General features: G+C 45.0%; 1 protein-coding gene across 1 annotated transcript in view; it reads left to right on the top strand.

The window, feature by feature from the left end:
- Vsnl1 (visinin like 1) overlaps positions 1 to 17,799 on the top strand; it is a 114,499-nt gene extending 96,700 nt beyond the window's left edge. Inside the window, exons 3-4 of the mRNA XM_021179367.3 lie at positions 8,592 to 8,807; positions 16,561 to 17,799. Of these exons, the coding sequence (XP_021035026.1) occupies positions 8,592 to 8,807; positions 16,561 to 16,758 (414 nt within the window). The 3' untranslated portion in view covers positions 16,759 to 17,799. The remainder of the gene's footprint in view (positions 1 to 8,591; positions 8,808 to 16,560) is intronic.
- The last annotated feature ends 407 nt before the right edge of the window (positions 17,800 to 18,206 follow it).

Genomic DNA, 18,206 nt, shown 5'->3' with positions numbered 1-18,206 from the left:
GTTAATGCAAATGGGACTCCAAACTGCAGCATCTATGAGATCATCATCCACAGTGGGTGAGACTTTGGGGTTTCTTCCTCTTAGATGACTTTTGCTTGTGTTTTATGTCAAGTTTACGTAAAACTAGCCATTGCATTGGCCCCTTGTCAAGTGGACACACAAACACATCACTGTTAAGCCACTACCTTTCCCTTCTCACTCATCACCAGATCTCAAATGAAAAACGTAAATAACTTTTTAAATTCTCACAGTCATTACAAATTCAAAAATATTAAAAGTTCAGTTTCTTTAAAATATTTAGTCTGTTTGAAAAATCTCTTTTGAAAAAGTTCAAAATCTCTCAACTGTGGAGGCTCATGTAAAATTCAAAAATAAGTTAAATATTTTCTTACTTTCAGAGGGAAGAACAAAGCAAAACCACACTCCAGGAGTGTAAATAATTAAATGTCCTACTCTCTGGGTTCTACTCATGATCAGCTGGGCCCCTCCAAAGGCTTATGTCACTACTCTGACTCCACAGCTACTGTTGTTTTTGGTGGCCATCCCATGGTACTGGCATCTTCAAAATGCTGGGGTCATCTGCTGAAACTGGACTGAACTTTCACCATAGCCTCTCCTGGGCTCTCTCCAGGTACTCTCATCCTGCCACACAGTGCCAAGCCTCAGCTGTCATCCATGATCCCTTCCTGGCTTCAAAGTCAGTGCCACCTGAGTGGTTCTTTCCACTACCAAGATCAACTGCCAGCACTTGGCCCCGGGTGGAAGCCAGCTTCTGTGTGCTGGCTCTCAGGGGGCCACTTCCCAGAAGATTTCACCTCAGTGATGCTACTCCTTTTTAGTCATCGCCAATTTCTCAGCTCCAGATGACCAGCATTGAGTATCCCAGGAAAGCAAAGGTTTCACATGTCAGTAATTCTGGTATCTTGTTAATCACAGCTAATTCTTCAGCCCCAGATATTTGAATCTTAATTCAAAATAACAAATGGCCCCATAGTCTTTAAACTTCCCTATCAAACTTCACAGACCAGGCCTCCATCATCTGCCTTGCCCTAAACATTCTTATCATCCAAGTTCCTACAAAACAGCCCACTGAGATCTCAAGAGTACATGGCTTTTCTAGCTCACCATAATCTTACCCAAAACAACATGGAAAGGTCTGTGACAGCCATGCCACACTATCCTGGTACCAACTCCTCTTAGTTAAGGTATTGCTGCGGTGATGAAACACTATGACTAAGTCAGATTGGGGAGGAGAGGATTGATTTGGCTTACACTTCCACATCTTCAGTTCATTACCAAAGAATGTCAGGATGGGAACTCCAGATGGGGCAGGAACCTGGGGGCAGGAGCAGATGCAGAGGCCATGAAGAGATGATACTTCCTGGCTTGTTCCTCATGGCTTGCTCAGCCTGCTTTTTTATAGAACCCAGGACCAGCAGCCCAGGTATTGAACCACCCACAATGATCTGGGCCCTCCTCCCTCAAGCACTAATTAAGAAAATGCCCCAGGGCACACCTTTAATCCCAGTACTTGAGAAGCAGAGGCAAGCCAATTTCTATGAGATGGAGGCCAGCCTGGTCTACAGAGTCAGCTCCCAAGTTTATGGAGGCATTTTATTAATTGAGGTTTTCAATTAGCTTGTGTCAAAAGTTGACCTATAACTCCTCAGTACAAGCCATTGCTGTGCCTGTGTTCACAGCTGTGTGGATGTTCAAGAACAAGAGGCTGAGAGGTAGCTCAGTGGCGGGCGCTGCTTACCATGTCTTAACTAAGAATCTGAGCTCAAAGTGAGGACACTGTGCCCCTTCTTAGAATTGGGAATAAAACACCCATGGAAGGAGCTACAGAGACAAAGTTTGGAGCTTGGATGAAAGGATGGACCATCTAGAGACTGCCATACCTGGGGATCCATCCCATAATCAGCCTCCAAACACTGACACCATTGCACACACTAGCAAGATTTTGCTGAAAGGACCCTGATATAGCTGTCTCTTGTGAGGCTATGCCGGAGCCTAGCAAACACAAAAGTGGCTGCTCACAGTCAGCTATTGGATGTAGCACAGGGCCCCCAATGGAGGAGTTAGAGAAAATACCCAAGGAGCTGAAGGGGTCTGCAACCCTATAGGTGGAACAACAATATGAACTAACCAGTATCCCCCCCAGAGCTCGTGTCTTTAGCTGCATATGTATCAGAAGATGGCCTAGTCAGCCATAATTGGAAAGAGAGGCCCATCGGTCTTGCAAACTTTATATGCCTCAGTACAGGGGAACGCCAGGGCCAAGAAGTGGGAGCGGGGGGGGGGGTGGGGGGGTGGGGGGGGGAGTGGGGAGGGAGGGTATGGGGGACTTTTGGGGTGGCATTGGAAATGTAAATGAAGAAAATACCTAATTAAAATTAAAAAAAGAAGAATCTGAGTTCACAGGCCAGAATGAACAGTGGGAGATCATCTTCATAACAACTGAGCCCTATGGTTGGGTAGAGTGTTGGTCTCTTCCATGGCCCTCTGCAGCACGGCCACCCAGAGGTCTCTTCTCTTTGGTTCCATCTCGACCCCTGCTCCAGGCTGACTAACCTACAGAATCCCATTCTGTGATCTGAGGGCTGTACATATAATCTTCAGCTAGAAGCTGGGGAGCTGGCAGAGCCCTGCAATGCCCTTGGTGTCACACGCTCCTGGCACAATGTATCAGCCATCAGAGTAGGTTGGGCCAGGCCCAGGCCATGGTCTGGCTTGTACAGTGCTTCCCCATTGCCGGTCAGTTGGGGGATTCAAGAGCAACTGTCATGTCTCATTACAGAGAAGCAGGAAGAACATGTGGGCATCTTGCCATACGGGGAGATTCTGGGGTGATGACCACACACACACACTCCATCATGCTCTCTAAATTTCACACAACTTCCTGACAGCTGAGACATAATCCGTCAGCAACTACATGCAGAGGAGGGCTAAGTGAGGGACAGCAGCCTGTATGGAAGGCTTAGTGCTCTGAGACCATTTCTGTGCCCACTCTGGTGGTCTGAAGAAAGACAGGATGGTGCCATGACTTTCTAACGTTAATCACAGAAAGGCTGGGGCCTTGATACCTCTTAGAGGTAGTGAACCTTTCAGTCGTCAGTGCTGGGAAGACCCCATAAAGAAATCAGGGACCACCCCCTGTCTCAGGAAAAGCTGCTGTCGAGCTAATTGGTTCTATAACGACTCCCATTTCTACTAGAGAGAAAAGCAAACACCACAGGCATTTCATAGGGTCGTCTCTCTTTTCCTGAGTTTTAGTCTCCCTGGAGTAGGGCTGAGTTCAGGCAGGGACAATGGAGATTTATGTGATCCTGAAACTCAAGACAATGCAGAAGATCAAAGGATAGTTAAGCCTCCTGGGAAGGTGAGAGAAAGTGACTGCTTATCTTCCTAACGTTTAAAACTCATAATTTTGTGTTTGTTGCCCTCATCTGTGAATTTATATACAATGTGTATTCTGAACTTATTTATGAAGTAGTTTAATTGATATCTTCTCTTAGTTACTTTTCTATTGCTGTGATGAGACAACACGACCAAGGAAGCTTAGAGAAGGAAGAGTTTATTGGGGCTTGCAGTTTCAGAGGGTGAGCCCAAGGCTACTGTGGTAGTAGGGTAGGGGCACAGCACTTTGCAGTAGTTGAGAGCTCACATCCAGACTCACAAACACCAGGCAGAGAACAAGTGGGAATGGCGTGGGCTTTTGAAATCTCAAGTGACATACATCTACCAACAAGTCCTAATCCTTCCCAAAACCAGTTCTACCAACTAGGAACCAAGCATCCTCAATATATTAATTTATTGGGGCCATTCTCATTCAAACTACCATAAACTCCTCCACTGTCATTAATGCTTGCTTTGTTTCCATTTGTGTTACTAACAGTTAATACAAGGTTGGCACATAGTAGCTGCTCATGAAACGTTTTTAAAATGAAAGAAAGAACCAGTCTCAAAAATAATCCTGGATTGCATTTTAGCCATTTCTCTGAAGCACATATATACTGCCAGCAGGTGGCGACAAACGAGAGAGAATTTCAGGCTTTGGGGATGATGGAAGCTAGGAATTATGTAACATTTCAACAAACATGGATTTCTGTTTATTTCCTCAATCAACTCCTGATTACAAGAATCACAAGTGTGGTTCTGCCTGATTTAAAGACAGAGTTCCAGGACAGCCAAGGCTATACAGAGAAATCTTGTCTTAACTCCTCTTCCCTCAGTTTTACTTATTCATGTTTTTCATTTCATGGATAAGTAGTCAAAGCTTGAAAAATTAGGGAGTTTGTACTAGATCTAGGCGGTAAGAAGCAGAATGCCTGTCTCTGCCTACTGAGTGTACCAACTCTGCCTGGGTCTAAAATAAAATTGATAATACCAGGCTTTATTATAAGGATTAAATGAGGTAACAAAGTATCCTATACAGACATAAAGGTATAATCTCAATGTTCATTTCAAAAGCCAGTGTGTGATGCATGCCTGCAATCCATGGAAGGACATGGAAGCAGGCAGACAGATTTATCGTTCAAGCCCAGCCTAAGCTACAGGAGAACCCTATTTTAAAATAGTAACAAGAAAATTCAGCCGATGAAAATTACTTCCATTTCAATATTTAATATAGAAGTTGAAACAATATATATGGAAGTGGGGAGAAGTTAAGAATAATATTAGGAGAATAAACTGTGTGCTCAGGCTCTATTCTTCACTGAGAGAAATAGGTTTGAGTTCAAACCCCTGCTTTCTTCTTGAAGAGACTGAATACACTGTGACTCCATTTTTCCATAATGACCCATCAGGGATTATACTAAGCCATCCAAAGGAGAGATATTCTCTGAAAAGAAAAGCTCAGAACACGACAGGAGTTTTCAGACGAAGTGGTCACTCTAGACACGCGACAGCTCTCGATCCAACACTTCTTCCCCAGCAAAATGCATGAGCCACCAGAGTCGGTAAATAGACCTTATTCAAGGCACAAGTAACTTTTATAGTCCAAAATCTGTGATCGATTTTTTTCTCTCAAGTATTTCCCAGTTCTAAATTAATTTTTAATATACTGACCTACAGTGCCCCGCTATTTTTAGATAAAGCTGTCAGCTATCTCTTAACTTAAAGGTATGCTGAGAGACATAAGCAAGTGGAAATATTACCCTGCCAGAAATGAGAGGGGAAAAGAATAGTGCACAGTGCTCCCTGGTGGCATAAAGGCTGCTGGATAAACCACCCTGAGTCAGGGAGCAGGAGAACCTGAAGGGTGGATTCTGCTCCATTCTGGGGCCAGATCTCAAGCACCGGCCCTTCCTACAAGCGGAGCAGCCTATGAGTAACACCTGCCTGTAGAGGGGCAACCTCCACTGGTGCCCGTGACCCACAAAGAGCAAACGTACCCGTTAGAATATGTCAGGTATGTATTTCCTCCTTTCGGCAAGCAGAATCTGGCGTTCAGATCTCATGTTCAAGTCCCTCAGTAGCCAGAAGGGGATAAATGAGAATCCTACTGAGCGGTCACTGATGTAAGCCACTTCCTTAAGAATCCTTTCCTAAGGTTTCCAGAGCTCTGTTCACCCTGTGGTTCAGCTCTTATTAAAAAAGAGCATGGCAGATGCCAGATGATTTCCCACAATGGCTATGTGGTCTAGGCACACCATGGACTGCAAGCTGTTGGTCTCTGCATCCCCAACATCCTGGATGGTACTTAAAAAGAAACCTTGTAATTTTGATTAAGTACTGGTAAGGGGAGGTTGGGAGAAACATGATGTGGTTAGGGAACAAGGAAACAAAGGGCAATACTGGCTCTCAGGACCACATAAAGGTAAGATGGGTGGCCAGATATAGTGGCACATATCTGCAAACCCAGATCTTGAGAGGCAGGAACAGGAGGGTTCAAGGCCAGCCTGGTGTATATAATGAGTACCATGTGAGCAGGGTTGCAGGGTGAAACCCTGTCTCAAAAGAAATTGAGAGAAGGGGGAGAAATCTGTGAAAACAATAAGTAGCTTTGAAGTTTGTGTATTCTGAGACACTGAAAAACAAAACAGAAAACTGAAGAATGGAACTCAAGTGAGCTGCAGCCAAGGGAGAAGTAACTAAGATGGAGACAACTCCACCCTTCCTGTCTGATAGCCATGGAAACGTTGGGGTCACCTATGAGCAGTTCCTGGAGCTGAAAGAGCACTTCCTGAGAGACCGCTGCTCCAAAGACGAGACTTTAGGGGCCTTGGCTGGCAAACTCAAACTGACAAAAGGATGCATTAGGCTTTGATTCTCTGAGAAAAGGACTGGGATCAAGCTTAGGCAGTGGTCTACACCCCAGGCCGACAAGCACTGGGGAATGTACAGTTACCACTGAACACCAACAGAAACCACCAGGCAGAAACCTCAGGAGACCTCTCAAAACGAACCTGGACTCTCCAAAGCTTTGGAAGCCTTGACGAGTGTCACACTCTCTTCTGGGTACCAAAGCAGAGATGGCATGTCACAGGATTCCCGACTCCCTAGTGTATCTAGTGCATGCTCTTTTTGTTCAGGTTTTTTTTTTCAACTTCCTTAATGGGCACGGAGCTGTTGGGTTTTATGTCTATCACTGGTGCATTAATGCATAAAGCTCGAATTCATAGAAAAAGAAAAAAGAAAGCAAAACAATTGCCCTTCTTTTAAGCCACTAAATGTTGGGGTGATTTTTGCTACGCAAAGACAGGAACAGTGTAGAGGAGTGACAGCTACTAGAGCCAGTGGCCCTCAACCTTCCTAATGCTGTGACCCTTTTTGTTTTTGTTTTTGTTTTTAAATTTTATTTCATGTGCATTGGTGTTTGCCTGCATGTATGTCTGTGTGAGGATGTCAGAGTGCCTGGAACAGGAGTTACAGACAGTTTCGAGCTGCTATGTGAGTGCTGGGAATTGAACCCTCATCCTCTGAAAGAGCAGCCAGTGCTTTTGACAGCTGAGCCATCTCTCTAGCCCCCAGCTGTTACCCTTTAATACAGTTCCTCATGTTATGGTGACCCCCAACCATAAAATTGTTTTTGTTGTTACTTTATAACTGTAATTTTGCTACTGTTATATCTGTGTTTTCTTTTGTTCTTAGGCAACCCCTGTGAAAGAGCTGTTTTACAACTCCCTCCCCCCCCCAATAGGGTCCCAACCCACAAGTTGAGAACTACTGTACTAGATACAGTCTGCAGTGGCCTCTCTTGCAGACTGTAATTCTGTGTAGGCCATACACATAGGATCCTGATATGAAAAGCCCTATTTTATCTCTATGGCAAATTTTCTTTTTCCAATTTAAGAAATTATCTTATTATTAATCTATATGTGCCCACATGTGATATGTGATATATATATGAGTGTGCGCACACAGGTGCCATAGCATGCAGGTGGAGGCCAGAGGACAACTTATGGAAACCGGTTCTCTCCCCCTACTTTACTTGAGCTCCTGGGATCAAATTTGTGTCAAACAGCAAGTGCCTTTACCTGCTGAGCTGCCTTGATGGACCTAGAGGAAATTCATCTAGTTTCCAGTGTGCTTCTGGGAAGAAGTGGGTGCATAGGGCATAAGGTAACCTAGCAGATAAGGACACAATTGTATCCATGGCCCCGGGGGCAATGAGGCCATGGGCTAAGGGAGCACACTGGTGGCTGCTCACACCGTTCTTCCAATCAAGCAAAACCTAGGGCAGGAATAGCAGAGACCACCCCTGGTGCTCCGCCAGTAACTCCGACTTACAGTATATCCATCCAGAATGCTAACAGACCTTCCGCGCATGCTTTGGACAGTGTGGTTTGTTTGTGTTTGGGGTCTTGAGATACATGTATGTGGTTGTCAGCGCTCAGAACTGCCTGCTGTTTGTGACACACCTAGGATCCTATCTTAGGGGGAACCAGGACCACTGTGAACTGGCTCTCAAGGTCTCAGCCCTACCATAGACATCCTCTCCTCTGCTCCTTGTGTCCATTCTGTCACCCAAGCAGCCTGTTGCCTGCTGGCTCTGTGGAGAAAGCACTTTATGTCTCTCACAATAAGCCTAGTCATGTTCTATTTTTAATGGATTTTTAAATGTCTGCTCTGCAAAGGAAAAGTCCCTGTTTAAAAAAAAAAAAATGGTATCTCACCCAGGGAAGTGACACAGTGTGTCATGGTACCAGAGACAGAGGCAGAAAGCTTGTCCCTTCATCTTGTGGTGTGGTGATCCCAAAGGAACCTAGAAATGTATGTTGCATAGCCCCATGTGGCCTGCTACCTGCCTCTGTCCTGCCCTGGAGGTGACTAATGGAACTACAGAAAAGCAAGGTGTTGAATGACTGGGACCGCATCAATCTGGAAGTCACATGCCTCCACAGGAAATGGTCTATTCCTGTGCTCAAAGAAAGGGGCGAGAAGGCCTCCCCTTCTGCCTCCCTTCCCTTGATCGTCACTGACCAATGCATTCTGCTGACAGATAAGGCCCACGCTGTCTCCAACCATGCTCAGTAGCCAGACTACACTGTAATGGGCATGGTATGAGCCTCTGCCCGTTCTCCATGCTAACTCTACCCTGGGGCCTCTGTCCTTCCTCCCGCTCCTGACTTGTGTGTTCTTTGCAGTTCTTCCCCTATGGAGATGCCTCCAAGTTCGCGCAGCACGCCTTCCGCACCTTCGACAAGAATGGTGATGGCACCATTGATTTCCGAGAGTTCATCTGTGCCCTGTCCATCACCTCCAGAGGCAGCTTTGAGCAGAAACTGAACTGGGCTTTCAACATGTATGATCTGGACGGTGACGGCAAGATCACCCGGGTGGAGATGCTGGAGATTATCGAGGTGGGTCTTTGAGAGGGGACACAAGGTAGTAGAAAGGGACGATCCCACAGAAGTCATCCTAGACAGGTGTTCCTCTCACTCTCTGGGAGCCCTGCTAATTACACACCAAGTCTTGGTTTCTCCCACCATATCCCCACTATAGCGCAGGGCAGGGCAGTCGTCACAAAGCCAAAAGTTGGGCATTCCTGTAACAAAACCGGTGTTTTAGCCATTTACTCAATACAAGTACTCCAACAAAAACTGGACTTTCTGGGAGCAAAGGGTTTTTTATTAGCAGATCAGGCTCTAGTTCCATTCTGGCTGGGCCCTGCTGAACATGGCAATCCCTTCCTTATACCATTTTGCAGCCAGCTGCTATGGGGGCGCCCTCACCACAACCCACCCCCATAAGATTCAGTGGAATGCAGAGATCTTTTCCAGTTGCGTTGGTAAGAACCCGTGATTCCTCTGCCTACTGCTCTGGTTAGATCATCAATCACCATTTCTTCTTGTGCTGCCTCCTGGAGAAGCCCACCCCCCTGGACTTCTCAGGGTACTCTCTCTCTCTCTCTCTCTCTCTCTCTCTCTCTCTCTCTCTCTCTGTCTCTGTCTCTCTCTCTCTCTCTGTGTCTCTGTCTCTCTGTCTCTCTCTGTGTCTCTGTCTCTATCTTCCCCTGCCCCCCCCCCACTTTGGGCCCAGGATGCACCTTCTACCCTAGGCTCCTCCCTCACATCACTTGACTCTACTCACATCTTACCTCCCACATAGCCTTCCCTCCAGTAACCCACTGTATCCCAACACAGTCAAACCTGCCCAAGAAGGGGCCTTTTGTAGCATTTAACACTGCCCCAGATCACCCTTTGTATATACTGTATAACAGAAGACAGGTCCTATACACACAAGGACTCTGCATGCTCAATGCTGTATCCCAGAACCTGAACCAGTGCCTCGATCCTAAGAGGCACTCAGAATTGATGGATGAATTGATATCTTTAGTTTAATTAGACGGTCTTAGTGTGCTTGCCCATTCCTGTAGTAGCCACTAAGGACTAGGGAGAGAAAGATACTACTTATCACAGGCAAGATAGAACTGGAATAAAGGGAGAAGATAGCAGCTCAAGCAACTCATCAACATTCCACCACTCTCCTTCACTCCCCTCCCTAGGCAGTCAGTAGTCCTTTGCCTAACCTGCCCCTCTGCCCTACTCTATCTACCTCTGAAGTTGGGTGCATTCTTTCTTGGCATGCGTAGTCCCTTATCCTCCTGTGTCTTCAGTGCCTACAAGGCGCTCTCCAAGGAGCCTAACAAATAGTGCCTTAGTTCTCTCTGTGTGGTTGCTTTTGTATGAGGGCAGGGCCTTGTTTTCTCATCTCCCTCCCATTCAACCCCTTGTTCCTTTTCACATGCAGCTTGGCTCTCTCCAAGCTCCCAATGGCCTTCCTTCCCAGTGAATTTTTCCAAGTTTCTTCCTTTTCAACCCCTTGCCACGTCACTCCCACTGGCGACCAATCCCATTTTCCCCTAAATTTTTTCTCAAAATCGTTGCTAATGCCCTTCAGTCAAAGACTATGAAAAACATGCCTGCTGTTGCACAAGTCCCACTGATTATTAATCAAGGCAAATTCATATAGGAGGTGCACTGGCTACTAATTAGGACTACCCTTGCTGTGAGGAAACACCATGAGCAAAGGAACTCAGGGAGGGAAGGGTTAATTTGGCTTACACTTCCACATCTGTAGATCTTCATCAAAGGAAGTCAGGACAGGAACTCAAACAGGGCTGGAATCTGGTAACAGGAGCTGATGTAGAGACTACAGAGGGGTGCTGCTCACTGGCTTGCTCTTCATGGCTTGCTCAGTCTGCTTTCTTATAGAGCCCAGGACCAAACTACACGGGCTGGGCCCTCCCCATCAATCACTAATTAAGAAAATGCCTTACAGCTGAATCTTACGAAAGCATCTTCTCACTCAGAGTTCCCTCCTTTCAGATGACTCCAGCCTGTGTGAAGGTGACATAAACTAGCCAGCACAGCTATGTTTCTCACTGTTGTGAGAATGAAACACCTGCCAAAAGCATCGTTAAGGAGGAGAGGTTAACTCTGGCTCAGAATTTGCTACAATCCTTCAAGGGATGGAAGGTGGGAGGCAAGAGCTGAAAGCAGCTGGTCACATTGCAGCCAGTTCTGAAGCAAAGAGATGAGTACTGGCACTCAGCTTGCCTTGTCTTTGGATTTGGTGCAGAACCCCATCTTAGGAAAAGGTGCTGTCCGAAGCTAAGGTGGATCTTTGCACGTGAAATTAACCTCAACTAGAAATTCCCTCATGGACGCACCAGAGACTTGCCTCCTAGATGAGTCTACATCCTTCTGAATTGGCAATGAATACCATCACACACGTTCTCAGTACTCATAGGGTGGGAGATTTGGTAGGGTGATTTGGAAAGGGTATAAGAAAGCAGGGGCCACTCTGGACTGGGTACTGTCACACAATAGAGAAGGGAGAAGCCTCCAACATTCAGTACCTGGACAAATCTCACCTTCGAAAAAGATCAACAGCACTAAGGATAAAGCTGTGGTTGCTGTTTAAACAAACAAACAAAAGTAGCAATAATTCATCTTAGGACAATCATTCTCAACCTTCCTAATGCCACCATCCCTTAATACAGTTCCTCTAATGCCACCACCCTTAATACAGTTCCTCTAATGCCACCACCCCTTAATACAGTTCCTCTAATGCCACCACCCTTAATACAGTTCCTCTAATGTCACCACCCTTAATACAGTTCCTCTAATGCCACCATCCCTTAATACAGTTCCTCTAATGCCACCACCCTTAATACAGTTCCTCTAATGCCACCACCCCTTAATACAGTTCCTCTAATGCCACCACCCCTTAATACAGTTCCTCTAATGTCACCACCCTTAATACAGTTCCTCTAATGCCACCATCCCTTAATACAGTTCCTCTAATGCCACCACCCTTAATACAGTTCCTCTAATGCCACCACCCTTAATACAGTTCCTCTAATGCCACCACCCCTTAATACAGTTCCTCTAATGTCACCACCCTTAATACAGTTCCTCTAATGCCACCATCCCTTAATACAGTTCCTCTAATGCCACCATCCCTTAATACAGTTCCTCTAATGCCACCATCCCTTAATATAGTTCCTCTAATGCCACCACCCCTTAATACAGTTCCTCTAATGCCACCACCCCTTAATACAGTTCCTCTAATGTCACCACCCTTAATACAGTTCCTCTAATGCCACCACCCTTAATACAGTTCCTCTAATGCCACCACCCCTTAATACAGTTCCTCTAATGCCACCACCCTTAATACAGTTCCTCTAATGCCACCATCCCTTAATACAGTTCCTCTAATGCCACCACCCCTTAATACAGTTCCTCTAATGCCACCACCCCTTAATACAGTTCCTCTAATGCCACCACCCTTAATACAGTTCCTCTAATGCCACCACCCTTAATACAGTTCCTCTAATGCCACCACCCCTTAATACAGTTCCTCTAATGCCACCACCCCTTAATACAGTTCCTCTAATGTCACCACCCTTAATACAGTTCCTCTAATGCCACCATCCCTTAATACAGTTCCTCTAATGCCACCACCCTTAATACAGTTCCTCTAATGCCACCACCCCTTAATACAGTTCCTCTAATGCCACCACCCTTAATACAGTTCCTCTAATGCCACCACCCTTAATACAGTTCCTCTAATGCCACCACCCCTTAATACAGTTCCTCTAATGCCACCACCCCTTAATACAGTTCCTCTAATGTCACCACCCCTTAATACAGTTCCTCTAATGCCACCACCCTTAATACAGTTCCTCTAATGCCACCACCCTTAATACAGTTCCTCTAATGCCACCACCCCTTAATACAGTTCCTCTAATGTCACCACCCTTAATACAGTTCCTCTAATGCCACCACCCTTAATACAGTTCCTCTAATGTCACCACCCTTAATACAGTTCCTCTAATGCCACCATCCCTTAATACAGTTCCTCTAATGCCACCATCCCTTAATACAGTTCCTCTAATGCCACCACCCCTTAATACAGTTCCTCTAATGCCACCACCCTTAATACAGTTCCTCTAATGTCACCACCCTTAATACAGTTCCTCTAATGCCACCACCCTTAATACAGTTCCTCTAATGCCGCCACCCCTTAATACAGTTCCTCTACTGTCACCACCCTTAATACAGTTCCTCTAATGCCACCATCCCTTAATACAGTTCCTCTAATGCCACCATCCCTTAATACAGTTCCTCTAATGCCACCACCCCTTAATACAGTTCCTCTAATGCCACCACCCCTTAATACAGTTCCTCTAATGTCACCACCCTTAATACAGTTCCTCTAATGCCACCACCCCTTAATACAGTTCCTCTAATGCCACCATCCCTTAATACAGTTCCTCTAATGTCACCATCCCTTAATATAGTTCCTCTAATGCCACCACCCCTTAATACAGTTCCTCTAATGCCACCACCCCTTAATACAGTTCCTCTAATGTCACCACCCTTAATACAGTTCCTCTAATGTCACCACCCTTAATACAGTTCCTCTAATGCCACCATCCCTTAATACAGTTCCTCTAATGCCACCATCCCTTAATACAGTTCCTCTAATGCCACCACCCCTTAATACAGTTCCTCTAATGCCACCACCCCTTAATACAGTTCCTCTAATGCCACCACCCCTTAATACAGTTCCTCTAATGCCACCACCCCTTAATACAGTTCCTCTAATGCCACCATCCCTTAATACAGTTCCTCTAATGTCACCATCCCTTAATATAGTTCCTCTAATGCCACCACCCCTTAATACAGTTCCTCTAATGCCACCACCCCTTAATACAGTTCCTCTAATGCCACCACCCTTAATACAGTTCCTCTAATGCCACCACCCTTAATACAGTTCCTCTAATGCCACCACCCCTTAATACAGTTCCTCTAATGCCGCCACCCCTTAATACAGTTCCTCTAATGCCACCACCCTTAATACAGTTCCTCTAATGCCACCACCCCTTAATACAGTTCCTTTAATGCCACCACCCCTTAATACAGTTCCTCTACTGTCACCACCCTTAATACAGTTCCTCTAATGCCACCACCCCTTAATACAGTTCCTCTAATGCCACCACCCCTTAATACAGTTCCTCTAATGCCACCACCCCTTAATACAGTTCCTCTAATGCCACCACCCCTTAATACAGTTCCTCTAATGCTGCCACCCCTTAATACAGTTCCTCACATTGTGAAACTATTTTCATTGCTACATTATAACTGTAGTTTTGCTACTATTATAAATTATAATATAAATATCTGATACATATGATTTTCAGGATATCTGTTACGGGACCCTCAAAGGGTCTTTCAACCTCAACCTCAACCACCCTCAACCCAAAGGTTGAGAACCTCCATCTTAGAGGGTGTTGCAATGCATTGCTTCCTGTGGCTTGGACAATGTGCTGCCTTCCTTGTTCAGGAGTGATTTACAGAGTGTCTTACATGATCTGCCCTGGCCAGGTGTTCTATGAAACACCATCTTTCACTAGAGAGCATCAGGTTTGGCTATGAGGTCCAGAAGCACTAAGGTCCTGGGGTCACACCAGGCCTACCTTGACAATGGCAGCAGCTTCTCTTCCTCAGCTACAGGGTCTCTCTCTCTCTTCTTTCCTAGCTCATCTTCTCTCCCTTAAACCCTGTGCACCCCCTTATCCTTTTGGTTGTGAGCCTAGCCTTTAACAGCAGAGCCAACTCTCCAGCCTGATCCTGTGCATTCTCACACAAGGTTTTGTGGATGGATTTCTCATCTGATTGGGGCAGAGAACCTCTTTTTTTTTTCCCCCCGGCATGTGTAATCACTTTTACTGGCTTTTGGACATGGTGAATGTGACATGGTATTATTTATATGGTAGTGGTTTTACTCAGGGTGTTGATAGTTGGTTTGAAAAATAGAAAAATTGAATGTGAATTAGTATGGTCTCTGTCTTAGTTAGGCTTTTACTGCTGTAAACAGACACCATGACCAAGGCAAGTCTTATTAAAAAACAACATTTACTTGGGGCTGGCTTACACGTTCAGATGTTCAGTCCATTATCATCAAGGTAGGAGCATGGCAGTATCCAGGCAGGCATGGCGCAGGCAGAGCTGAGAGTTCTATGTCTTCATCCAAAGGCTGCTAGTGGAAGACTGACTTCCAGGCAAGTAGGGTGAGAATCTTAAGCCCACACCCACCGTGACACACCTACTCCAACCAGGTCACACATATTCCAACAAGGCCACACCTCCAAATAGTGCCACTCCCTGCCCCAAGAATATACAAACCATCACAATCTCCCTAAAGCTTGTTTAGGGAAGTAGCTTTCTTCAGAGTTAGTTTTCCTATTGACCACAGAGCCCATTCTAAAGTCTATTTCTATTAATGACCTCAGGTATTCAATGAGGTCTTTCCATTCTGGGTGGATAGAACCTTCCCTGATGAGACTTTCTCGTGCATTTAAAAGGCATAAAATCAATGTGTGTACAAGTAGAAAGGGCCATTCTCAGAAGACTGAAACCTAAGGTATGGAAATGTTTAGCGGGGGAAAGCCATGAAGGTGAGTCAGTCAAGCAGATAGGGAAGGACTGTCAGGGCTGGGGTACTGAAAGCTTGCCTTTCAAGCATGGGGATCCAAGTTCCATCCCTAGCAACCATGTAAAAATGCTAAACTTGGCGGTACACACTAAAACCTTTTCAGGAAAGGTGTCTTGTGCCTCTTGGCACAGATGTGTGGATCTCTTCAGAGGATCCCACTGAGATCTGGTTATCTACATCCCTGACTTCAGCCTATGTAACCATCTCTAACTCCTTAGCATGCACGTTCAATGGGATGGGGGTTATTCCCACTAAAGGATCACAACTCAGAAGAAGTCACCACAGATAAAATTTCAGGACCAGACAGTATGAAACACTCCAGATCCACCAACCCATCAAATTAAATGGATTTGCTTCTTTTAGCTAATATTTGTTGAAGCTTTATTACTTGACAAACATAGCAGTACTAAGTCCTGAAGAAGTGAGAAAAGCATGGGATTTCTAGTTCCCAGGGATGTACTCTGTGGTGGGGAAGACAACACAATTGCAGCAACTGTCTTCATTAGGTTTTCTAGTATGGTGATAAAACATCACGTTAGCTACTTGTGGAGGAAACAGTTTATTTCATCTTACTCGTCCAGGTAATATTCCATTGTTAAGGAAAGTCAAGGCAGAAACTCAAGCAGAGCAGAAACCTGGAGGTCTGAACTGACTAGGAGCTAGGGAGGGGTGCTGCTCACTGGTTTGCTCCTCATGACTTACTCAGCCTGCTTCCTTATACTCCCTGGGAACCACCTGCCCAGGCTTGGGTAGGCACTGCCCTCTGTGTGCTAGATACATCCCAGAAATATTAATTTAAAAAATCATACAGGTACTCTGCTGGAGGAATTTTCTCAACTGATGTTCTTCTTTTCAAATAACTTTAGCTTATGTCAAGCTGACAGAAACTAGCTAGCACAGTACTAAAGTGCATACTATATTCCACCGAGGAAAGAAGTACCGGTTGCCATGGGAACTTAGAACTTGGGAAGTGAAGCTCTAAGGGGAAAGGGAAACTAAGTTTGGGAGGATAAACAGGATCTAATTAGGTGAAGGGAGACAAGGAGAGCAAACTCTCTGGCTTCCTGGGTTTCTTGTAATGCTATCTACCATGTTTTTTTCCCCAAGGCTATCTACAAAATGGTGGGCACCGTGATCATGATGAAAATGAATGAGGATGGCCTCACGCCTGAACAGCGGGTGGACAAGATTTTCAGCAAGATGGATAAGAACAAAGATGACCAGATTACCCTGGATGAATTCAAAGAAGCTGCAAAAAGCGATCCTTCCATTGTACTACTTCTGCAGTGTGACATTCAGAAATGAGCTGATGGCAATGCTACGGACTGCACAGAAGTCTTGATGTTCCATTCAGTCTGCAGCTACACACACACACACACACACACACACACACACACACACCACACCCCACACAATTGCTTGGACTACCTATAAATGGACTTGCTTCTTGTGTTTGAAACACTTGTGTGCATGAGAATGTCATTTGCTAATGAATTTTAAAAGCATATATTATAAAACAAATCTGACAACCTGCCACAATGTGATATGTGTAATATCATTTCATTAAAATACATCTTCCTCCAAAGCCTGGGCAGAAGCGTGCTGCAAAGAATTCTATGATTTCTTGTACATGTTTTGCTAATGCTTGTGTCCCTTGATTATATAATATTAGTAGCACTGAGACAACCCCGCCCCCCCCCCCGGTAATGTAACTTATTATGGGCTGCGTCACCATTCTCCTGTAAAATAGTACTGGACAGACACACAGAAGGAGCCCTTGGCTCCCTGTCTGGCCCACACACAGCTTGTATTATCAGTGAATATAAATATACTACATTTGCATGCCTTTTGGGTTTGCCTTAATTCTTACCTCATTTGTAACCTTTCAATCTGGAAAGAGCTGTTTTGGATGAATGCAGTATACAACTTAAAAATCCTGCTCAAATATTCATTAAGTATAACTATATATCTATAGACACAAAGGTATTATTTATTGAAAGTAAAAACATAATAATGGGAATGTATTGATTTCTGTTTGACACTTCAAAGGCTTCCAGAAAGGTGGCAATAGATGTCCCAAATAAATTTCTAATATTTGATTTACTGCCCTAATTATTAATTTATAGTTTTCAGCTCAGTGTTCATAGGGGTCAGCTACCCTGGAATTTGCAGAATGACTGAAGTGTGGAAAGTCACTGTCCAACTTATCATCCAGCCCCTCCCTCCCCCAAAGATCAATATGGCATGTAACATTTAAAGAAAACAGGAGATTTGTTCATTCTGGAAAACAATGCTCATTATGTGACAATAAACTTTATCTCAGTGTGACTTTGGTGCCAACAACGAGTCATGTTCCATAAAACAAAGAGGAGGTGTATTTAGTGGGCGAGTGGGGTCATCCAAGATTAAATTCAAAGTAAAAGGCATGCTTTTTATTTTTCAGGATGGAATAAAACTGACCCTTCTGACCTTGGGGGGTGAGGGGAAGGGCGCATGTCACCCAGAACTCTAAATCGGGTTGGCGTTTTCAGCCCACGCCTGGAGATGTTCTGCTTCTTCACATGGTATAGTCCATTTGTGTTTCCTTTGATGGATTGCTCGAGATCTGCACTGCACACTAGCTACTAAGCCTCTCAGGGGCAGTCGCTGTGACAAAACAAAAACACAAAATTCCTTTTAATTAAACTAACTTGTGTAGAGCCCATGCTTCCTTTTATCAAACACTGCAGCATTCTTTCCTTGATCCAAAGCAC

This window comes from Mus caroli, unplaced genomic scaffold, assembly GCF_978045245.1.
Source record: "Mus caroli unplaced genomic scaffold, Mus_caroli_1 scaffold_14, whole genome shotgun sequence".
NCBI lineage: Eukaryota > Metazoa > Chordata > Mammalia > Rodentia > Muridae > Mus > Mus caroli.
The sequence above is the reverse complement of the archived record's forward strand: the minus strand, read 5'-3'. Positions and strand labels throughout refer to the sequence as shown.